The 25,136-nt window shown below is 37.8% G+C and overlaps 1 protein-coding gene across 5 annotated transcripts in view; it reads left to right on the top strand.

Moving 5' to 3' along the window:
- The window catches only part of kank1.S (KN motif and ankyrin repeat domains 1 S homeolog), a 98,247-nt gene that overhangs the window by 30,372 nt on the left and 42,739 nt on the right, over positions 1-25,136 (top strand). For 4 of the 5 annotated variants that reach the window (XM_018243827.2, XM_018243826.2, XM_041580141.1 and 1 more), the window contains one exon: positions 15,431-15,559. In XM_018243827.2, the coding sequence (XP_018099316.1) occupies positions 15,499-15,559 (61 nt within the window). In that variant the 5' untranslated portion in view covers positions 15,431-15,498. Of the gene's footprint in view, positions 1-3,194; positions 3,503-15,430; positions 15,560-25,136 lie in introns of those variants that run through there. The other variant, XM_041580142.1, reaches the window with a different exon arrangement.

Below are 25,136 nucleotides of genomic sequence, written 5' to 3'. Positions count from 1 at the left end.
GTCAGGGAATGATCAAATTGTCAAAATCTCTTAGGTGTGGGTAATAAGTATGGAGGGAGGTTACGCTGTTTTTTCTCTGTTTTATGGGTTAGATACTTGTTTTGTTTATTTGGCAACCCTAATCAATCTTGTTCCTCATTTAGAGGTAATGTGTAAGCTACTCCCTTTTTTAAGGGGTACCTAAGCTTTATTTGCCCTACAATTTGTAATGTATTCCTCTTATTCTCCAAATTAAAATTATTTGTATTAGTCTATCTGCAGTGTCCCATAGTTAGCTAGATTGCATCCAGTTCCTCATCATGCTCCTAAATCAGTGTTTGTTTGTTTAGTGCTGTTACAAATTATTTGGGAATTTATAAATGACAGATGTTATCACTGTTGTATTACAATTTATTTATAAAGCCCCAACATATACCACAGCAATATACAATAAAATGGGGAGAAGAGTATGACAGACAGAAACAAAACAATTACAATTAATGTGAACACAGCCATAAGGTCAGAGACAGAAGGGGTGATCTTTGCCCCTAACCTACCTGAGGCAGCTTGCTGCAGCCCCCCACATTCTCACCTTTGTTTTGCACTGGAGGGAGTCGAGGGGGCATCCACAATTTTGGTGGAGGGGTCCAGGATGCTACTGCAGAGAGTGCATTTGCGCTCTCTGCAGTATAAAAGCTGTATTTTAGGTTTGACATTTGGCTTAGTTACCAGGAACGGCATTTTTGAAGATCCTGGTAACGAGTGTGGTGCTGCCGCCTGAGGTGATCTTCTCAACTCACCTCATTGATGCAGCGCCCCTGGTTTACATTCTGAGTTAAGGTGTGTCTTAAAAGGGGTAGAGAATGTTTTATGCTGATAGGTGGTAAAGAAGCATCATGCCACATCTAATTTGACCTTTCAGATTTTTTAATAGGATCTAGGTCCAGGCTGCTCTTTCAGTTCATAAATATCCCTCAAACATACCCTGTCAGCAAAGATTCAGATACATAAATTAACAGCACTTTGTTACTTTGTTGGGCTGAAAACCAGAAAAGTCGCATTGCATTTCCTGACAGCTTATCAATTTTACACATTTCCCAGGGGGCTTAACCCCTGTCTTGCCAGCAAAGCACTTTGTCAGTCCTCTCTGTGTTGCTAATATAATTTTTTGCTTGAATATGTTGATATAGGATTGCTTCTCTGCAGCATTGAGGGACCTAGGTTTAATTTGAGATTTGAGATTCTACAGATTAAAAGGAAATTGCTTAACTTGTATGATGCATTTCTCAACACCCTTAGGCTCACAGTGTATTACAACCACTCCCTCACAATGTCCCATCGTGAATAGATAGATTTGAAGTGACTCATAGGTAATACCATTGGCAATAGCTGGCAGCGAAGCATTTCTGGGAGATTTGTTGCCCGCAGTGTGCATTTTTTTTTTTGGGCGACAAAGCTCACCATCAGCCATGGTCCTTAAAGGAGAACTAAACCCTAAAAATGAATATGACTAAAAATGACATATTGTGTATACTGCACTTATTCTTTATATTTATAACTCACATTCATACTACAGAGAGTTTATTTTTCTGCAGTGAGTTCAGTGCAACTCATAAGATGTTTCTTCACACATGCCAGCCTAGGGTTGTCCTCCACAGCTTCTTCACTCTGTGAATGACAAATAAGAACCTGTGGACTAGCCGCCCTGCACTTTAGGACCCGTGTCATTCTATTTTCCCTCAATGAGCATTCACATAATTGTTCCTCGTTTGTGTAATATTACGTTATAATTGTCAGAATAAGTCTGGAGACCCCTTTAGTTAAACCGGAGTCAAAATCTTGTGGAGGTTCAAATATGGGCACTTTTATGCTCTGGATCAGAAAACTGACCAACATCTGTAGTGAGGGCCCTATAGATGGATTTTTCTCTCTCTGATTGTCTGAAAACTTCATAGACCTTTTCCAAGGGTTCTTTTAAAAATAAATAGCTTGATATACCCTTCAATAAAATCAGATGCCTGTAGTCAAAGTGTACTTATATGTTTGCATTTTACTCTTTAAAACGAACATCCCATAGACAACTCAAATTAAGGTAGTAATGCATTTGTCCCTTGTTAATCAAAATAAATACCAAGTTTCAAGTGGATTGTTTAATTACTCCTAATGCAAATTGAGCCACATGATTATTTTTGCATTAGGAATTGGTTGTATAAAGCAGGGTTTACCAATTTAGCAAAGTGTTTCAAAAGACTTCTTGGATGGGGGTAGTGGCTCACATTTTGTTTTTAATTACCACATTGCTTGAAGAAAAGAGGCAAAATGAATGGGAAACTCTTGCTATTCAAGTAGCTGGCAGACGTCAATGAAACTAAATTATGTGTAAATAAAAAATAATAATGGCATTAGAATCCAGAGCAAGATCCTTTTTAATTAAGGGCTGAACTACATGGTTCACTTACATTAGACATGTCGCCATGAGATGACACGCATGCGACATGTCTGATGTGGAGAAGAGATTGGTACTTAATGTAAACTCACGGGTACAAACTACATGTATCCGACTGTTGGATGAAAATGCAGTACAGTTGGTTTCAGATTAACAACCCTTTTAAAAGTCATGCGATTGTTTCATTATTTTGTGCCTATGATTACATGTCGTAAGACACTAAACATTTTAATTGTTGAAATAAAGTCTTTTTTTTTTTTTAATCCACAGTGGTAGAAGGAGTGCTTGCATTCTTGTTTGTTGTGGTCTTAAAACACTATTAATGTTATTTAATGAAAAACTGGATTTATTCCATGTTTAAATTATTTTTTAAAAGAGTTAAGGTTTTGTGATCCAAATACACAGGGAATACCCCTTATCAGGAAAAAATCTAAGTGTGGCACAACTGATATTACAGAGCACTCCTAAATCTGTCTGCATGCAGATGAATTACAAAGTAAAGCTTTTCAAATGGCAAGTGTCATTGAGATGTGCTGTAAGGAACAGAAAGGTGTGTTCTTGGCTAAGCTCTCCCATGTTCATAGTGCATAATCACTGACATACCATCCTGCTGTTACATTTCCCTAATGTTAATGAACAGCCAAGGAATGTGAAGGTTTCCGAATTTGTAGTGGCACGTGCATTTTGAAGTTCCTGCACACAGGAGAGTGGCAGTTGTACAGGAATGTCCTGCGATTCCATGAGCTGTGTCCAGATACAACAACTGTAATCCAGAAAGGAAGTCACCTGTTGGGTTTCCCCTTCTCACGTCCTACGTTTGTGATCTCTGACTGCGGGTGTCGCAGAAGGTAGAATCATTGCTTCCTTGCTGCTTGGAGCCCAAAGAGAGTGTCTGTCATAGTCTGCGAATAGCCCAGCAATTTTTTGCCTGTGGGATACCTTACAGCTAAACTTAGAAACAAACCAGTGTCACAGTTCCGTATTTAAGATCTCCATTTGAAGTGTCAACCTAGAAACATATTCCATCTCACTGCCTGTGCTATAATACTAATACATATATAAACGTTTGGGATTCAGGTAAGCATTCAAATGGTTTAAAATGGTTATGATTTTGTTAACATTTCTTTAAGTATTCATACATTTCATTACTTTTTTTGAAAAATACATTTTCCATTATTTAATCTACAGAAAGTTTTGTTACTTTGTACTAAATCAGTTCCCATAGTGTGTAGGATAGATGTGTTGGGACAGAGTTAATCGATGTATAATGTATTAAAGTGAGTTATAAGCTTATTCATTTTTTGCCAAGCCACATAGAATATTCATGGTGCTCAGTTAAGTAGAGCAACTGTTTGTCTTGGCATTATGTGAAAGCTGCATTCTCTAGTGTGTGTTTCTCATAAATCAGACTTTTCCAAGTCCATCCTGATAGCTTGATTACAAATCTAAGAGCTTATGACAGCTGTGTATCAAAGTACACTTGCTTTCTATATCAGTGGAAGTTAAAGGAACAGTAACACCAAAAAAATTGTGTTTTAAAGTAATGAAAATATCATGTACTGTTGCCCTGCACTGGTAAAACCGATGTGTTTGCTTCAGTCACACTACTATAGTTCATATAATATAAACAAGCTGCTGTGTAGCAATGTCTGAACTTGAAAAACGATATATGGCACAAGTTAAATAGTGGATAACAGATAACACCATTATGTTTTACAAAGCTTATCTGCTAACTGCTGTGTAACCTGAGCATTTTCTCCTTTAAATGGCTGCTCCCATTGCTACACAGCAGATTATTTATATAAACAAAAGTAATGTTTCTGAAGCAAACACAGCAGGGCAACACTGCATTAATTATGTATTACTTTAAAACACTTTTATTTTTTGATGTTACTGTTCCTTTAAGCGAGCCTAAGGCAAGAGTCCACCTTTAATTTTAAAACAATTTTTAATTCTTTGATCAGCGTGTCGTTTGTTATTTGCTTCGTGTGTTTAAGTCTTGCTAATCTAAAACATAACTAGCTCAGCAGCATATAAATGATTAGAGGTCATTTGTTTTGTTTTTATAACAGTTGCATTGTCAGCTCTCACTGCTTTAAGGGTAATGTCACACCTGGAGATTCAGGGAGATTTAGTCACCCAGCGACTTTGCCTCTTTGCCTCTTCTTTGGGGTGACTAATCTCCCTGAACGGCTTCCCCCTGTCTTCCGCCTGCTATAATGAAAAAACGACTGCGGCAAGGCACTCGCGGTGCTTCGTTTTCCGAAGTCGCCCGAAGTTTCCTCGTGAGGCAACTTCAAGTGATGCTGGTGTTTATGTTCCCACCCATAAGTAAATGATACCCAAGGACTGCTGAGATCTATTTGGGGGGCCATAAGAAATGAACAGTTATAAACACAGAAATATAAAAAGTAATTGCCAAAGAACTCCATTTTAGAGAGGTAAGCCCCAATAAGTATGGGGGGAGCAGTAAAAACTGGAGGCATTCACTATGTAAAATGATGGTATCAATATGACAAAAAAGTTGAGCAGGAATGCATCACTTGACCGGAACTGAGATCAGGAAGGCAATTCTAAAATTACAATGCACTGAACAGAAACGTTGTATTTGTGATTAAACAAAAACAAAACAAAATACACTAGGTTTCTAATGACAATATCAGGCTATAGCAAGTGAAGTATATGAAGTACTTTTTCCCTCAAATTTTGACCAACTTTTATGACCGCTCTTATTAGCATATTAACAATGCTGAAATAATACTAAATATAGACAGCAATATTTGTACAGGGCAGAATATGTGCGTAGTTATTTATTAATTAGTGATAAGCTTTTTTTGGCAATTAAAACAATAAAAGCAACATTTGATAGGTTATCATGAAAGAGTTCATAAACCCAGTTTGTTTGCTTACTGAATAATTTATGATCAGTTAAAATAATATCACTTTCAAAAAATAAAAGGCGTGCCTTATAATTTAATATATTGTTCTTCTGGTGTATAACATTTTTTTGCCAACTATACCAAACTCCCAGGTTGTTGGTTTTAAAACTTGTCCTATAAAATCCTTATTGTTTTATTAGTAATAAGTTTGTTATTGTATAAGGTTTTATAGTTGCTAATTGAAGAAGCCTCTATCTATGTCAGTAACAGCATGCCTTTAAAGGTTGGGTGATGGCAACTAATGTTCAGTATGGGTACTTGTGCCAGGATAGACTTTGCTTGTACAAGTTAAAGGAATAGTGACACCAAAAATTAGTGTTGAAAATATCATGTACTGTTGCTCTGCACTGGTATAACAGATAACACCATTCTACAGAGCATCTCTGCTATCTGCTGTGTAACCTGAGCCTTTTCTCTTTTGAATGGCTGCCCCCATTTCTATACAGCAGCTTTTTATATAAACAATAGTTGTGTTTCTGAAGCAAACACAGCAGTTTTACCAGTGCAGGGCAACACAGCATTATATAGTGAATATAGTACCCCCTCTTGTAAAATATAAGGATATTAGTTACCAAGGAGATTCATGACCATATAAAAACACGAGGCCGAAGGCCGAGTGGTTTTTTTTACAGGGCATGAAACTTCGAGGTTACTTCTAATATCCTCATATTTTGCAACTGGGGGTACTTTATTTATTATAATACACAAATTTCAGTGAGTCGTGACAGAAATGACATCAGAACTCACCATTTATAAGGATATAATTTACAAGATATTCATACCTTTTGTGTATTATATTCTTATTACTTTAAAACAATTTTATTTTTTGATGTTCCTTTAAATGTCTTTTAAACACCAAGTTTAGTTTTCATTGAGCACATTCTGCTCCCTGCTGGCCAAAAAGAAGATTTCATTCAACTCTATGGGATAAATGCTATTCTCTACACCTGAATCTTATAGTGCTGCTTTTAGGAGAGCCTTCAGAACAACAAACAGTTTTAAATCTTTTGTACTTCTGGCCAAAGTGCATTCTCGCCAAAGAATGCTACAGTAATTGCATGTGCTAATATAAAATATTTTCTGTAAATAATTGATGCTATTAAATATTTTATATTAGGGAATGTAGATTAGTTTTGCCAATCCCTAGATTTGAAGTCAAGCCAACTAAATCCAGTCCCTGTGATTTTACTCAAAGGACCTGAATTCTGTGCAATTGCATATGGCCTGTTTGCTAATAGCCATGTATGTGAGGCATTGTCTATTTATGGTTGTGTAGTGGTATGAACTACCTTTTTTATAAAAAAAAATCTTTCTTTATCCTTATTAATATTTTAAGTGGCTCATGCTGTCATTTTTGACATCAAGGTATGTGTAGTAAAAGACAACCTGAAAACTTAGTCTCGCCCAGTTGTCATAACATTTTAGTGATGTTAAAACGGCTACTGTGTATTCACCAAATTGCGATAATTGTGTGTATCTATCTGGAGCCTAGGAATGGGTTCTTTCTTGTGCATGTCCCTCCTTATGCTCAAGTGAGCAACATGCAAATTCCTAACATATTCAGCTTTCAGCTCCTTCTTACCAAAATTATTTTAAATAAGAGACCCTGTAGAATGCGTTGTAATGTAAAGGGAAGGAGGAAACCTCATAATAGGTCGTCTGTAAAAATACCTACTGTGAAATTAATGCTTGTCCTCTGCTTTTAGTTGTTAGGTTCAAGAGGTTCTGTCTGCAGAGTGTGTCTGGGCAATTAGGGCTTCTGGTTGCTATTGTGCCCATACTGGTACCCTATGTTAAAAAGTAATGCAGCTTGTATAGATTAGACATGTTTGTATGTGAGCTGAAAGTTGAACCTTCCCATTAGCAAGTCCATGCCTAGAAGCAAAGGATTTATTTGCTTTATATATGGAATGCTAGCTAAAGCTGCTGGAGGGGGCCCTTGCCCCTTGGTGATATTAAAAAAATGGACTGTATTGCATTCACTTATTAGTAAGCAGAAATGTAATAAGTTTCAGGGTCCTGTTAAAACATGGCTATGTGTCTCATTACTTGTGGAATAAACTGCTTTACTCTTAGACTGGGGACAGCTATTTTTTGTAGGCCTGTTGTCATTGCACATTAGTTATTTTACCTACCCTGGCTCTTAATCTCTTTTGCTTATGAATGTTTCCTGCTCTACTTCATCAAGCCATCTTTGTTTCCATTACCATATTCTTCCAACTCTGTATTCTCGTATGCCATGCCCGTATTGTAATTTCTTGCATTTATTTTATACTTACTTAAGCCATTTTTAACCAGTACATTTGCAGGTGTGGAAACCAGGTGAGCTTGCATTATCCAAATATTCCCCACATTTCAAATTAGAATATACCGTATATGGGTGGGGTGTTTTCTAAGAAAGAATAAGCTATTCTGTTGCATAAAATTCTATACGTTTGCACAATAAAACTATGGTGCGTTGGTCACATGTTGATATTTTAGTGTTAATGAGTTTGTGGCTTATTTAAATTTAGTAGGAAATGTGCAACACTTTATAAGCAAGTTATACAGCTACCCATAAATAAATCTGTATTTCCTAATCATCTCTCCTGGCTGCCTAGGCTATGTAATAAAGGGGCCTGCTTCTGTGGCACTTGTTCTTTAATAAATTGCTAGCATGTGGGAATGGAGGAGTGAGGATGAGAGGGGAATTTAATTAACACTAATGGGAGCTCTCACGCACTGCTTACCAATTAAGTTAATTATAAAATCTCATCACCATATGATGGTCCAAGCAATGTTAGGGACCCCGATTCTGTTAAGGTCAACTAGGCAAGGTCAATGAACTGCAAGCTATATAGAAGAGCTTTTTGTTTATCAAACCCTATGCATGGTGCACTAAATATGTCAAGCGTGTGACATTGCAGGTGAACTACATCTCCCAGAATGCAATAATTCTGTCAGTTTCAAGCTCTCAAGGAACCATAGGGCCTCAACCTTGATATCCTTTAGATGGCACAATTATACAAGCTTAATCATAAGCAAAGAATGAACACTGCTAATAGTTGTTCCCTTTCTTTTATTGTCATTGCTCTGCTCCACTGGCAAGTGTTTGTAGCAATAATATTTTGTGATGGCTTTCTTTTAAACTCCCATGCACTTCTTCCCACAAAAATAAAAACCTGCTAAATTAGAAAAATGCTTAATGTCAATAACATTGAGCCAGTCACAGCTTGTTCCTGCCCACAATACAATAAATCCCAGCATTAGCATGCAGGTATGACACTAGCATGTTAAGGCAAAGCTATAGTGGGCGTTTGAGCCCAGGTCCCTTTATAAAGATTCCAGTGTAAGAAAATGAATGATTGATTACAAGCACATAGTTTAATATATTCAATTTCTTTCAACCAGTACAGCCATTATGCAACCCTGGATGAAGTTGTTCTAATATGCACATGAAACATAATTGTATTTTTTATTGGTCTTTGCAGTATAAAAAATATAAGGTTACTGAAGGATTTAATTAGAAAATTAACATGGACATGTGGAAATATCCAAATTGAATATTTTTTCAATTTTTTTTAATTTATTTTTTATTTTACATACAAAATATCTTATTTCTTATAATATAAGTCTCCATATACTTGTACAGGTTATGATGAAGCATGAGGATTTGGTTCTGCTGTTATTGCTGTATCTGGCTATTGTGACATTTTGTTCCTCTCTTTCTCAGGCTCATAGCCATGTTCACTTCTATTCCTTTAACTGATCTTCAGGAGGGCTGTAGAAGGGAAAAATTATAGTTTAGGCTAGAATGTATTTAAACTTTGGAGGCTAGTGCAAGGCTGAAACTGAATCTTGGGTTGGGAAAGCAAAACATGATTAAAATTGCACATTCCTATCCAAATATTTCCATCTGCAAATATAAAGGGTAAATTAAAATGAATGTTTAGGGGTAATTTTACAAAGCTCATTCATTCAGGCAAGGTGCAGCAATATATAGGTGTTTTTTTGCAGGCAATGTAGAAGGGCTAGAACTACACTGTGGGCTTGGAAGTGTAGAATACAAAAGTAAGAGTGCCAGTATTTTCAATAATGTGTTATACTGTTTTGCTTAGAGAAGAAATTGTATTGATCCATAGTTGCTCTCCAAATGGTGAAGACCGCAAAAGGTTTAAGCCAATGGCACAGTGGTGACTTCCGCTGTAATTTGGAGTTTGTTAACTTGATGTACAGTATCTTGTCAGAGACACCAGTAGCTGGCGAGATACAGAAAAGAAATGAGAGCTGGATAAGGGTCTGCATGCTCCAACAAACTAATTTCAAAGTAAATCAAAGCACAGTTGTCTGGCTTCCCAACAACGTATGCCATGGACATCTGGAAAAGTCTGTGTGAAACATTATTTAAAAAATCTGTCCTAGCCCATCTGTCTTTTCAATAAACCTTGATGCTTTTGCTACATAGTACATGGCGATAGGCACCTGAGGAATGGACCCGGTTACACACCTCCCATAAATGTTGTGTAGGTTGTGCAATACCGTATGGAAAAAATACACACTTTTTAAAGAGCAAGTGGGTCTATGCAAATTTTCTATTCAATAGGCTGAGTTCCAAAGCACAATTTAGTTCATATAACCTTAAAATGATTTAGGAAAAGTGTATTGAAGAATGTAGGGTCTACATTTCATGCTTCCTACTTGGTGGCAACAATTTGGAGAAGGCCCCTTCCTATATTAGCACATTAATGCCCTGTGTACAAAGTGAGGTTCATACAGAATTAACTTGAGATGGTGAAGAAACTTGACTGGCTTGAGCAGCGGAGTTGCCTCAACCCAACTAAACACCTGTTGGTTAACAGAAACTTGTATTTAACACAATTATTTTTCTCTCTTTTGGGCTAGGTTGCAATAACATAAGTGAATACTTTAGAAAAGATTGCAGAGTCTTTAGTAGAAAGAAACATTTTTTCAGATCATCTAAATAGTTGAAGCTTGTTGTTAAAAATCTTTTACTATTTATTACTCATCTTGCATTCTAATCCTCATGGTGTCACTACAAAACAATTCTTGCAACTGAGCTGAATATATATATATATATATATATAATATATATATATATATATATATATATATATATATATATATAGCACCATGGAAAGCCAGCACTCTCGAATAAGAAGTTCATATGCCTGGGTGCAGTATCAAAACTATTATCCACAGAAATCCAAAGGATCCGCACTCACAGGTCTTATGCGTAAAAAAAGATTTTATTACAAAGCTTACAGCCTAACGTTTCGGCCTCCTCCGAGGCCTTTCTCAAAGTGTATTGGTCACATACAGGAAAGCAATATATACATAAATTGGCGGGAAACTGCAATGATGTCATGTCATGATTAGCATAACGAGATAATTAATATTCATATGTGAAATCCCACTATATACAAATTAAACCAATAATGTATTAATATATTATCATTATCACTTCAGTAATTCATATAGCCCAACAACTCATGAGTAAAGTTAAAAGCAGGTTAAAAACAAAACACAATGTAACCCATATCTAAATCCCAAGTTAAAATTACTTTTTATACTCTGTTACAACAGTTTTAAGGGTTACTATGTTGCAGAATCTTTGAGGATGTAACTATTATCCATGGTCACATTTCACTTGTAACAAGCTCGATAGAAAGCCTAATGTCCTAGATTTGCCTTCTCTTTAGTCGGTCTATAAAAAGCGGTACTATAATCCCAGAGGGTTAATCTACTCGCTCCCTAATTTTGGACAGTGTTATCTACCCACAATGATGTAATATTTATATAATCCACTATTCCCCTAGGGACCTCCCATAGCCACCCGTGTCCCGATCGCTGTCCGTGTCATGCATACTTATATTTGTCAAGGATGTATCTACAAGATAAGGTTCCTCGTTTCTTAGGCTTCAACCCACCGCGGTATTAACCCTTATGTTACTACCCAGTACTATAGTAGAACAAAAATCCCCATACATAAATCCCACTGATACGGTGATATCATAATTTTAAATGATTAATAATAATACAATTCATACAAATTATAATATACAAGTGCCCATAAATAAATCCAATTACTAAGTGGGTGACTGAAAAATAAATATCCTTATATATAAAAATAAATTAAAGGATCTATAAGAATAAACAAACATTTACGTGAACTAGATATCGTGATAAAACTGACATATCTTAATGCATATAAAAAACTTATAAATCAAATTTCCGATTCATATTGTGCAAGAGTACTCTAAGCCTTTAGAAAATCCATGTGTATAGCCCATATTCAAAGGTTCATTACAAGAGTCCAAGTAACATGGGTACTGCGAGATCCATGGTCCGTCACCAAAGCAAACAGTTAGTGTGTTAAACCGAACATGATCCTATACGAGGACAACTCTGTGGTCACTACGATCGGCTAGCCTGCTGTCATCTTAAACTGATGTATTAAATGATCCCATTCAGGGTCGGACCCTCTCCAAACGGCTCCCATATTTGTTCAACGATTAAAACACCCACAGGCAGCGCTTCACTAAGTCTGCAGACATCAAGGAGCGAAAAACACATTAGCGCCTTACCAAAGTGACGCTTCAGCTGTCCTCACCCGGTACTTTTAAATTTCACGATCCACACACAAATGGCGCGACTCTGGTTCCCCCGAATTATACAGAGAGCGACAGGGCCCATCGATGTGGCAAGCCCCGGGGCGCTCCCCATTGCGGGGCCGAAGATCCCTTGCTCTCAGCCTGTGTGGATCATAGGTAGTCACCTGTGCAGGGAAGATACTCCGCCGGTGTGGATATTGGGTAATCACTTGTATAGGGAGGGTTCTCCACCTGTGGGTAAGGGGAAATCACTTGTGCAGGGAAGGTACTCAGCCAATGTGGAAAGTGGGTAGACACTTGTGGAGGGAGGGTTCCATTTACCGCTACACAGCAGAAGTATACGACCAGCCAATTTCCTCCCAATCATGGATGGCTCTGCGGCAAATAGTAGTGCATAGAAAGGCTTCTCATCGGCCATCTTGTAGAGCACAAACCGGCTCAATCAAACAGTCGACCATGGATGTTGATCACGGGAATAGCAATAACATCGTTTCATGTTGCTTTTCCCATCGTTAGATGAACTTCTTATTCGAGAGTGCTGGCTTTCCATGGTGCTATTTGTGAAAAATTTTAAGCCCTGCACCCGTGTTACAAGTTTTTCTTTATGTAAGTAAGGATGGTGAGCATATATCATATCTAACGATGGGAAAAGCAACATGAAACGATGTTATTGCTATTCCCGTGATCAACATCCATGGTCGACTGTTTGATTGAGCCGGTTTGTGCTCTACAAGATGGCCGATGAGAAGCCTTTCTATGCACTACTATTTGCCGCAGAGCCATCCATGATTGGGAGGAAATTGGCTGGTCGTATACTTCTGCTGTGTAGCGGTAAATGGAACCCTCCCTCCACAAGTGTCTACCCACTTTCCACATTGGCTGAGTACCTTCCCTGCACAAGTGATTTCCCCTTACCCACAGGTGGAGAACCCTCCCTATACAAGTGATTACCCAATATCCACACCGGCGGAGTATCTTCCCTGCACAGGTGACTACCTATGATCCACACAGGCTGAGAGCAAGGGATCTTCGGCCCCGCAATGGGGAGCGCCCCGGGGCTTGCCACATCGATGGGCCCTGTCGCTCTCTGTATAATTCGGGGGAACCAGAGTCGCGCCATTTGTGTGTGGATCGTGAAATTTAAAAGTACCGGGTGAGGACAGCTGAAGCGTCACTTTGGTAAGGCGCTAATGTGTTTTTCGCTCCTTGATGTCTGCAGACTTAGTGAAGCGCTGCCTGTGGGTGTTTTAATCGTTGAACAAATATGGGAGCCGTTTGGAGAGGGTCCGACCCTGAATGGGATCATTTAATACATCAGTTTAAGATCACAGCAGGCTAGCCGATCGTAGTGACCACAGAGTTGTCCTCGTATAGGATCATGTTCGGTTTAACACACTAACTGTTTGCTTTGGTGACGGACCATGGATCTCGCAGTACCCATGTTACTTGGACCCTTGTAATGAACCTTTGAATATGGGCTATACACATGGATTTTCTAAAGGCTTAGAGTACTCTTGCACAATATGAATCGGAAATTTGATTTATAAGTTTTTTATATGCATTAAGATATGTCAGTTTTATCACGATATCTAGTTCACGTAAATGTTTGTTTATTCTTATAGATCCTTTAATTTATTTTTATATATAAGGATATTTATTTTTCAGTCACCCACTTAGTAATTGGATTTATTTATGGGCACTTGTATATTATAATTTGTATGAATTGTATTATTATTAATCATTTAAAATTATGATATCACCGTATCAGTGGGATTTATGTATGGGGATTTTTGTTCTACTATAGTACTGGGTAGTAACATAAGGGTTAATACCGCGGTGGGTTGAAGCCTAAGAAACGAGGAACCTTATCTTGTAGATACATCCTTGACAAATATAAGTATGCATGACACGGACAGCGATCGGGACACGGGTGGCTATGGGAGGTCCCTAGGGGAATAGTGGATTATATAAATATTACATCATTGTGGGTAGATAACACTGTCCAAAATTAGGGAGCGAGTAGATTAACCCTCTGGGATTATAGTACCGCTTTTTATAGACCGACTAAAGAGAAGGCAAATCTAGGACATTAGGCTTTCTATCGAGCTTGTTACAAGTGAAATGTGACCATGGATAATAGTTACATCCTCAAAGATTCTGCAACATAGTAACCCTTAAAACTGTTGTAACAGAGTATAAAAAGTAATTTTAACTTGGGATTTAGATATGGGTTACATTGTGTTTTGTTTTTAACCTGCTTTTAACTTTACTCATGAGTTGTTGGGCTATATGAATTACTGAAGTGATAATGATAATATATTAATACATTATTGGTTTAATTTGTATATAGTGGGATTTCACATATGAATATTAATTATCTCGTTATGCTAATCATGACATGACATCATTGCAGTTTCCCGCCAATTTATGTATATATTGCTTTCCTGTATGTGACCAATACACTTTGAGAAAGGCCTCGGAGGAGGCCGAAACGTTAGGCTGTAAGCTTTGTAATAAAATCTTTTTTTACGCATAAGACCTGTGAGTGCGGATCCTTTGGATTTCTGTATATATATATATATATATATATACTATATATATATATATATATATATATATACTATATATATATATATATATATACTATATATATATATATATATATATATATATATATATATAATATAGCCTTGTGCTTCTGTTTTGTTACACGGGTTAGCTTTCGGAAAAGGGCAAATGTGAAATTTGTACTTTACTAGCATTTTTTTGTTGCCATTATATGGCTATGTAATGTGTTTTTTTTCCAATAGAAACATAACAGAAGAACACCATACAATGTGAGCATTATGCAAGCATTATGCAAATTGACTTTGTAGTAGTTTGATTGTAATTAATTTTTACAACATTTTAAGTTTTGCAATTTTTAGATTTATGTTTCTGTTTCATTCTTATAATTATAAAACAAAACGTCTCAGACAATGGCTGAAAAAAAAGCAAAGCTGCTGCTTACCCTTAACAATTGCTTGGTGTAGTTTGAGTTTGGTACTAGTAATGGAGGAAGGGGCATCCACAGGAGCAATGTTTTAGTCTTACAGCACTCCAGCAGTATGTAGCTGTTTGATAGGATATATACGAATGGTATGATGGTAATGGTTAGATTCCATTGCTGTGTCTGTTTTTTTTAAACCTTATGTAAGTTATAGCATGTTTCAGATATAATGACTAGAAAATTTAAATTAACAAAAAAAAGCCCACCATGGATAACGATCAATGGCATAAGCATATTGAAAGATCATACTAAGTTATCAAAGGCAAAATAAATGCATATCAAAATATCAGTGTATAATTAGTGTTCTATAAATAAAGAATGTTACTTTTTCCAGTGCATTATCCATCACATTGTGTTGGTATGTCTTTGTGACTAATTTTGCCTTCTTCTAAATTTTGTGTTTCAGATCAGGGCGGAAGTTGGACTTCATGAATACCAGCTCTTTAATCAGCCAGCCTGACCCTGAATTCTGACATGGAGCAAGCGGAGAATTTAAATGGAAATATTTATAAGGGATATTGTGACGATAACTCAGGTAATGATTAAATAACTTTGTCTTGGTACCTGTATCTTCAAAAGTACATTGATTTAATTTAAGTAAATGAGCAATACATTTGCCATTTTTGTGTGTTTGTTTTTTAGTTACATTTGATGTAAAAATTGCCAGACAGACAATTTAGTATGTGAAGTTATAGGGCTTCTTTACATTTCTCCAAATATAGAAACTCTATGCATTTTAAGATTTCACCTGAATGCTTGATCTCCTCCACCCTTACCTTATGTGTGCTAACTGATCTGAAGGCCACAATTTTGGTTGTGTCATGTTTGTTGTTGTGATAGTTGGGCATATCTCCCTGTATGGGTGCTTTTTACTGAAGAAGGCAAGCCAGACAGCTTGAACATGGAAAGTATGAAGAGGTATAAATTAACCACATTAGGCTGCAGTTAGGGTTGCCATTTGCCCGGTATTTTACCGGCCTGGCCGGTAAAAATGATGGCTGATCCCAATGTTATTACTAGGGAATAAAGATAAATATATAGGGAAGCCAGTATTTTTTACCAGAAAAGGTGGCAACCCTAGCTGCAGTATGTAGGTGCTGTAGCTATAAACCTGATGTTTTCATTGCCACAATTCTTTAGGGCAATGATACAACGATGTGTTGCAGTTGTAATATGCCAGAAAATACGCTGCCGTAGCCAATACTGAGCATTGTCTCAAATGTAGTAATTGCTCAAAAATACATTGAATGTTTTAGCAGAAACAATTCTCAGTATTGTCTAAAGCTTTTTGTTGTTTTTATTTTTTGGCATTTTGTAGCTGTAAAAAATTGCAGGTGGCAAGTAACACTGTGTGTCATTGCCCTAATGGGACAGGTATCACATTAGTATACTTACTTTTGAGTGATAGCTGCCTTCAAACTTATATGGGAGACATAGAAAGTGCATTTTTCAATCAAATAAAGGTAAAACATTTGCCACTGGAAAGGTAGTATTGATCAACATAATGCCTCTTTAGCAACATTCTATCTTGGTGGAACACAATGATCACATTTCTAAGCTTACCAGGAGTTTAAAGAGAAAATTTTGGTCATGGATGTAGCCTCCACTGGTAGAATAAGACCCTATGTCAGTATTATAAACTTTGTCCAAACGTTGTCCACCCATGCTTGAAAGGCACACACATAACATAAGAGTGCAAGAAAGGAAGTATATACATCAAGGATATCCAGCCCCCCCTAGTTTTTTTATTGCTCCCATGATCCAGTCTTACATTTTAGGCATGGGGACATTTTTTTACTCAAGCTTTTTATATTTTGGAGAAAACATTTATATTTGGGGAAAACACATTTTTTTTAAAAAAATAACAAAAGTTAAATTTGTGGTAGACCTGTGGGTCACCAGTCTTTGTGGTCAACATGGGTATAATTTGGAGATAAGAAAACTAGCATTTAACCCTTTTAAAACCTGTCTGTTACCTCAAGAACAGAGGGTTTTCCATATAGGTAAATGTGAAGTGGCTACTAGCACAGCGGATGTTGCATAGCCTTTAATGAAATACGTGTGCCATAGAAAACAGTATAATATTTTGGGAATGCTATGGTAAGGGTGGAATACTATACTATTTTAAAATTATTTTAAAATATTTTGATTTTAAGTGTTGGAATAAATAAACCGTAATGTAAAAACAGAAAACAGAAACAGTTCTTTTATTATGTGTCAGCAAAGTATTGATTGTACATTAACCAGTTATTTAAAGTCTGAAACTGGTTCAGTGAAGGTGAGTGTAATTAACGGTATTTACTTTATGTGGGCAAGAGAGTTTTTATTTACCTCGAGCAACCATGTGAGTCTATAAAAAATATTTAGTTATACAAATAAAAACTTTCATTAAAGTATTTTGTACACAGTGTAGAATGTCATCCTCACATCATAAGATAAGCAGCATTAATATAATTTGGCAGATCTAGAATTAGCCCTTAAAGGGGTGGTTCACCTTTAAGTTTAACGTTTAGTTTCTTATAAAATAGCCAATTCTTAGCAACTTTTCAATAGGTCTTTGTTATTTATTTTTTATAGAATTTGGATTATTTGCCTTCTTCCGACTCTTTCCAGCTTTCAAATAGGGTGGTCACTGACCACACCTAAAAAACTAATGCTCTGTAAGGCTACAAATATATTGTTATTTCTACTTTTTATTACTCATCTTTCTATTCAGGCCTCTCCTATTCATATTCCAGTCTTATTCAAATCAATGTATGGTTGTTAGGGTAATTTGGACTATAGCAACCAGATTGCTGAAATTGCAAACTGGAGAGCTGCTGAATAAAAAGCTAAATAACCACAAGTAATAAAACATGAAAACCAAATGCAAATTGTATCACTCTCTACATCACACTAAAAGCTAAGTCAAAGGTGAACAACCCTTTTAAGGTTAAAATGGGTTCATCTGGGATTGACTTCACCTTATATTAACTCAAGGTATGCACCGAATCCACGATTATGGATTCGGCCGAACCCCCGAATCCTTTACAGAAGATTCGGCCGACTACCGACGAACCCGAATCCTAATTTACATATGCAAATTAGTAGTGGGAAGGGAAACATTTTTTACTCCCTTGTTTTGTGACAAAAAGTCACGTGATTTCCCTCCCCAACCCTAATTTGCATATGCAAATTAGGATTCGGATTCTGTTCGGCCGTGTAGAAGGATTGGGCCGAATCCGACTCCTGCTGAAAAAGGCCGAATCCCGAACCAGATCCTGGATTCGGTGCATCCCTAATTAACTCTATGCAATTTGCTCATTTTATGGGGATGGATGTAGGTTGTTTTAAACCATTTATTTCGTACATGCATTTAGATTAGTTCTTCCCAGTGAAATGCAAGCAATGTTTACACTGAGACACAGTATCCAAGAAAAATCTGGCTCTCGCATACCTTTGTACAAGGTAATTATAGTGCTGTCTGGTGCACAATGGTAGAGGTCCGGCAACCCCAAATCCAATCTAGTGTTCAAGCAATCCAGAGGCACACAGAACTGATCCACACACTTGAAAAAGGGCCAATAGGTCCGAAACATGTCGTGTGGTGACACAATAAACAGCATAATTGCAGTTAATCTGCTGTCGTGAGTGATTCCCATACTTCACAATACATTGGATATTTACAGGGTGCCAGAGACGGAGCATCCAGGGAACCATCACAAGAAGTAAGGCGCAAACACTAATCAGTGTAAAACCCTCTGCTATAGAACTGATGCAAGCAAGGAACACCTTACACGTTTATTGCGGTATAGCAGTGCAACGTTTCGGGGTCAGGCCCCTTTATCAAGCACATCTTATCTGTTATCTGCTGTGTATCCTGTGCCTTTTCTCCTTTTTCAAGTTTGAATGACAGCCCCCATGGCTACACAGCAGTTTGTTTATATAAACTATAGTAGAGTTTCTGAACCAAACACAGTGCAGCACAACAGGACATTATATTTTCATTAGTTTGACACTTCATTTTTTGGTATTACTGTTTCTTTAAGTACACTGTAAGCCTTAAATGCTGGACTTTCTGACCTTCAAATAGAGCTGTTGAGCCAAAAGCCTGGAATAAGTTTAAAACTGTCTGAATCTTCTCAGAAACCAAAAATGGTTTGGTAATCCTTTGTCAAAACGTTATGCATCTTAAAGATTTTTTTGTTTGGAAATTATAGGCTTCAGAGTAATTATAGGTAGTGATGAGGGAATTTGAAAAATGGGACTCTGATGGGTAAAAAAATCACACTCATATTTGAGGTTTACCACTTAACTTGCAAAAACCAGTGGTGTCCTACAATAGTTTAGCAAAGGAAGCAAAATAAATAAACCCTGAAAAGATTATATTCTGTGGTTAGGCCTTCATGTATCCCTAGTGTTTTTTTTGTCTGACTGCCCAGTGTGAGTTTTATTTGTCAGGCAATGCTGTCCAGCTGAAATTCCATGGGTTGACTGTGGCCTCTAAGCTGTGTTTTGAAGGATTTCCAGACTTGGTATATTTACCTACAAGCTATCCCAAATTCTACATGGAAAAATGAACTTGACTTACCATAAATGATCTTCGTTAGTGTAGCTCGGAGCATTGCAGGAACAGATCAGGGTCTTGCCCAAAATGCAGTTTTTCTACATAAATTGATGCATAAGTTATAACATACACTGGCAAACCTATCACCCCTGCATATACCATACATGGTATTGGCCTGAATCTTTAATTTCTTCAGTGATACCTGACTACCAGCAAAAGTGTCTGCCATGTGCAGCATGATTCCCTTTCAGCCTAAGGGATAGCTGATATCAGCAGAAAACTTAAATTAAACTAAGGTATCTCTTAAAGGAAAGGTGGTACCATAAGCCTAATGCGTCAAGCCAACATAAATGAGTTGTATATGTGTTTCAGTGCTATATGAATGTAATTTTTTTCATTTTTCAAGCTGCTTTACAATTTTATCCCACATGGATACAGATCTTTTCTGCTTTGCTGCTGCTTTATCTGGGGGCTCTATATAGTGTTTACAAGTCCAGTATACTTTTTCTGACTTATAAAATTAAGGGCAGCAAGTGAGAAGTCAGCATTAGTCTAACAGATCTTTTATGTTTATTGGTGTATTTAAAGGTTTTAGACTTTTACTAGGACCTGTAGAACATTATAATAAGGAGCAACAAATGATCATAAAATGGTGCGTTTCTTTCAAGCTTGATGTGAAACCAGACTGCATGCCAGCGCCAGCTGTATAAATGTGGGAAGGACAAAACATGCCTGAGCAAAAACACAGCCAAATCTGTAATCAGTTGCCAAATCTACTAGCGAATGAATCTGACCTTAATTTTTGAGAAAGCCACTACATTTTTAGAATGATCTAGCCTGATAATCACAAATATAGACACAAAAGCTCACCCACATAGCTGGGTATTTGAGAGTTTCCCAACTGCTCTGTATTGTACATTCCTCTTTATATCCCCCTCCCTCTTATAGTGTCACTCTCACTGTCCACAATGTTTTGTCTTGACAAATGTGCAAACAATATATACATTGAAATGCAAAACATCCCCTATTGCTAGCTTTGCCCATGAAACCAATGTATTACCTGCTGTGTGCTGTCATTTGGCTAACCCTATGCATGTCCTGTAAATCAGGATAATTCCATAGGAATGAATAGAAGGTAGGTTAGTTTTTCTGTGGTTAGTTCTGATCTGACATTTTGATAAATCTGCCCCTAGGATTAGGGTTTGTATATTGTATTGTCTTGTTGGTGGCTGGAATAAAAACCTGATTTCACCTTTTCGGAGTGCTGCTGGAGTGTTCATTCTAGTATACCTGTTTGTTGACCTCAAAGAATTTAACTTGTGCTGAATATACTTTGTCTTTTTCATCACAAAAATAAATCTGTGTTTTGTTATGTCTATAGCTAATCCTTAAGGCTGAAGATGTTCTTGCAAAGTATATACAGTACTTAGGTTACCAGTGCAGATACAATCCCCCTGCATAATGAACTCTGCAGAGTGTGAAAGGGGAGGAGTATTTAATGGTGATCGTATTAGCTACTTTGCAAGGAACAATGGATTAGATTCAATCCCCATATTTGTCGTATTCAGCTCAAATTGTTTTCACTGTGATGTGATGACCAGTAATCACTTTCTTCTCATTGGTCAGGACATTGTGAATTATGGATAGGTTTTCATCTCCTCCTGTTGCTGCCCTTCACCGTGTAAGATTAACAAATAAACATCACCTTATTTATTTATCTGTTCTATGGCATGTTAGGTTAGGTTGTAGCATAAAGTGTTTTGCCCTAAATACAGAACCATCCAGACTTTCCTTAGTTAGGGCATTCCTGGAATAATGTGGTACGGCATTGATTTTTTTCCCCTGTATGGTTAATATCAACTGTGCCTGCATCAGCCATATCTGTAATTTTAATCAGCATAACCCGCCTTACAAAGGGAATCATTGCATGCAACTCCCTGCACTGAGGTTGGCCCAAACCAGCATTGGAAGCCTCTGTTTTAACACGCAGTGTCCTAAGATGATATTAGAAAACATGAGCAGCTTTTTTTTTCAGCTTGTGACTGTCTAGACTGCTAAGGGGGGCTGTAAATACAAGCTGTGCCAAACAGACCATCCTGCAGATTCACTACTGCTTTCAGCAGAAGAGCATTTTAAAAAGAAGATTTAAAGGGTGTGTGTCAAGTTGTAAAAGTGTTTATTTTAGAGGTGTAAGCCAGTCTAATGAAACATGCTTCAAAATAGGATGGCACCAGTCTGCAGAAGGAGGCTAAGCTTAGAAATGATTTGAAAGCTTTTTTTCCGATTTTTGGCTGAGCAGGAGGCGTACGCTGTAAGGGGGATATGTGATGGAGACACTCTTGTAATTCACTAACACTATCTCTCCCACTTTGGCATCTGGAACTGGGAGAATTTAGGTATGAACAATTTTTATTTTGTTTGTTTATTAATGTTATGCACATTTTGGGTCCTAACAGGAAAAGCTTTTAAACATTGTAATGTCATTTTTCTGTTTCTTGGATGTTGTCTACTAGTCGGGTCTATAAAGCTCATTATTGTGTTTAGAGTGACTTGGAGAAGTCAAACACTTTACTTTACAGCTGGATTTTTCTATTTGTCACTGATTACCAAAGTAGTGTACATTTCCAGTCCAATAACTGATGATGAAGACTGTTATTGATGATAATGTTTTTTTTTGTGCCTGTCATTTGGATAAGCGTTATGAATAAATCTTTAAGGCCTTGGGCAGTGTCATATAGCTATGTAGGCAAACTGCTTAGTGCTCAGATATTTATCAATCCCTTTCCTGTCAGTGACCTGTACATTTTTTTATCTTCACACCTTGCTCCTTGTTTTTTAAATGAGGCCTATTGTATTTTGTATATTGTAAAATATTGTTGGATCAAATAACACATTAAATACTTTTTATAAATCATGAACCAATGGATGTAGTACAATGTATATGGAATTTATCTTTTGTATTTTTTATATTGGAAAACTGGCTGTTGATATCTGACAGAATGTGTTGTTATGAATGGATGTATTTCTAGCTGCCCTGTACGTCTTCACATCCTGCTGTTATAGAATGTGTAAGAGATAGATCCTAATAATATGGAGTAGGACGACAGACAGTTTACTGCTTGTTAAATAAAGCTGCTTCAGGGGTGCATTCATAAAACTTTACACTCTCAGGCCCTTTGGGAAAAAATAGTTTTAAAGGGGCACTATCATTTAAATAAACACTTTTGACTTAGTAATGATAAGGTACTGTAAGTCATAGGCAAGTTCAGTTGTATGTGTGAGAAGCAGCAGCCCCCCAAGCCCCTTATTGAAGCAAACCCTAAAGTTAAAAAACCCCTTCCCTCCTCCCTCCCAGCCTAGCTGCCCCTGGGCAAATGCCCCTAATTCTTTACTTACCCCTCGGTGCAGATTCTGTCCATCGTAGTTCACGGGCGCCATCTCCAGCCGATTCGGTAATCTTCCGGTCTTCTCCTGGCGCTTCAGCAATTGCCACGAGTTTCGGGCATGCACAGTTGTTGCGAAACAGAAAATTGCTCCAACTGCGCATGCACCGATACGGCACTTACTTCTCGAATATTACTGAAGAGAAGAAGATGTCGTCTGTGAACTCCGCTGGACAGAATCGGCACTGAGGGGTTAGTAAAGACTTAGGGGCATTTGCCCGGGGTAGCATCTAGGCTGAGGGGGTCTATGTTGGTTGGGGGGTAGGGTTTTTTTAACTTTAGGGTTTGCTTCTCCTTTAAAGGGGAAGGAAACCTAGTTGGCGCAAAAACCCTCCCCCCTCCTGTGTGTTGCACACCCTCCCTCCTCCCCCCTGGCCTACCCGTCCCGCTGGGCAAATGCCCCTAACTTGTTACTTACCCTTCTGTGCAGGTCCAGTCCAGGGAGTTCACAGACGACATCTTCTTCCTGCTTTGAACGGCGTTTTGGCGCATGCGCAGTAGGAGCATTTCGCCGGTACGGATCTATTGCGCATGCACCAGAAGTCACGAAGTACTTTTGGCGCATGCGCAGTAGATCGTACCGGCGAAATGCTCATACTGCGCATGCGCCAGTCAAAGCAGGAAGAAGATCGCGTGGAAGAAGATGTCGTCTGTGAACTCCCTGGACTGGACCTGCGCAGAAGGGTAAGTAACAAGTTAGGGGCATTTGCCCAGCGGGACGGGTAGGCCATGGGGGAGGAGGGAGGGTGGGCAACACACGGGGGGGAGGGTTTTTGCGCCAACTAGGTTTCCTTCCCCTTTAAGAGAGTAAAACTGTTGGATAGTGCATCCAGTAAGATGTCTGTTTCAAAATTAGACCCTGTCCCCAATGCCTGCGTGCGATATGATGATGTTGGGGGGGGGGGTTGGTGAAGAAGATCTGGACAGTGCTGGTGGGGGAACAAAGGTGTGAACTGTGGGTAAGCAAAAGAAAAGGTATGAGCCTGGCACCCCACCTAGGCACGTGCCTCTACTGCTTACCCCTAGTTCTGATTACTGATTACATACATAAAAATTGTCGGAAATATTAATTGTAGATATAGCCAAGATACTGTAATTTTCTTTTCCTGCAAATTTACCTTTCTTGTCTGATGGAAGTGTTACCAAACATTACAAACTGAATGTGAAAAATATCTGTTTTTGCACTGGCGTTTACCCAATGTTCATATAAAGTAACACATATAATACATTACATTGGGATGTGTAGTTTCTGGTACAAGAAGCTCCCTCCTATTACCAGTGAAAGCTCTTTATCTTTGGGAACAAACCCGTTCTTGGGAGCATCTTGTCGCACAGTAAGAAAAGTCTGATTTTCTGGTTACAAAAATTACATTTAATTATAGTTTTCAAAGTATTCATTTGAGATTAACTACCATGACAAAGCTTTAGAAACTCGCTAAGCAAGGCAGTAATTTTTATTTGCTCTCTGTGCATGTGTCTCAGCATTGTCAACTGCGTAAAATACACCCACACATTGATGTTAGGTACAAGTTGCATACAAAATCTAATAGTTAAAAAAGCATTCTGTTAAGTGAGGCAGGGAAGCATCAGAATAAAGAGTGGGATGGGCTCCATGGAGCAAGTTGGCTGATGGTTAGAATGCGAAAAGGGGTGCTGAAGCAATAATGAAGGAAATTAATGGAGCATCAGAATGAAGAGTAAATCTGGTATGTTTTAGTCATGAAGTCACTATTTTGCAGAAGTATACAATGGCAATCATGGTTATAGGGCCATGGCTCTTAAGGGAACAGTAACACCAGAAAATGAAATTGTTTTTAAGGCATAACAATGTATTGTTCTGTTGCCCTTTACGGGTAAAACTGGTGTGTTTGCTTCAGAAAGTAATAAGCTGCTGTGTAGCCATTGGGACAGCCATTCAAGCTGGAAAAAAGGGAGAAAAGGTACAGGATACACAGCAGATAACAGATAAGTTCTGTAGTATACAATGGGATTCTTCAGAACATATCTGTTATCTACTGTGTATCCTGTGCTTGAATGGCTGTCCCCATGGCTACACAGCAGCTTGTTAATATAAACTGTAGTGGAGTTTCTGAAGCACACACCAGTTTTCCTAGTGCAGGGCA

This window comes from Xenopus laevis, chromosome 1S, assembly GCF_017654675.1.
Source record: "Xenopus laevis strain J_2021 chromosome 1S, Xenopus_laevis_v10.1, whole genome shotgun sequence".
Classification (NCBI taxonomy): domain Eukaryota; kingdom Metazoa; phylum Chordata; class Amphibia; order Anura; family Pipidae; genus Xenopus; species Xenopus laevis.
This window is presented reverse-complemented; position numbering and strand designations above follow the sequence as displayed.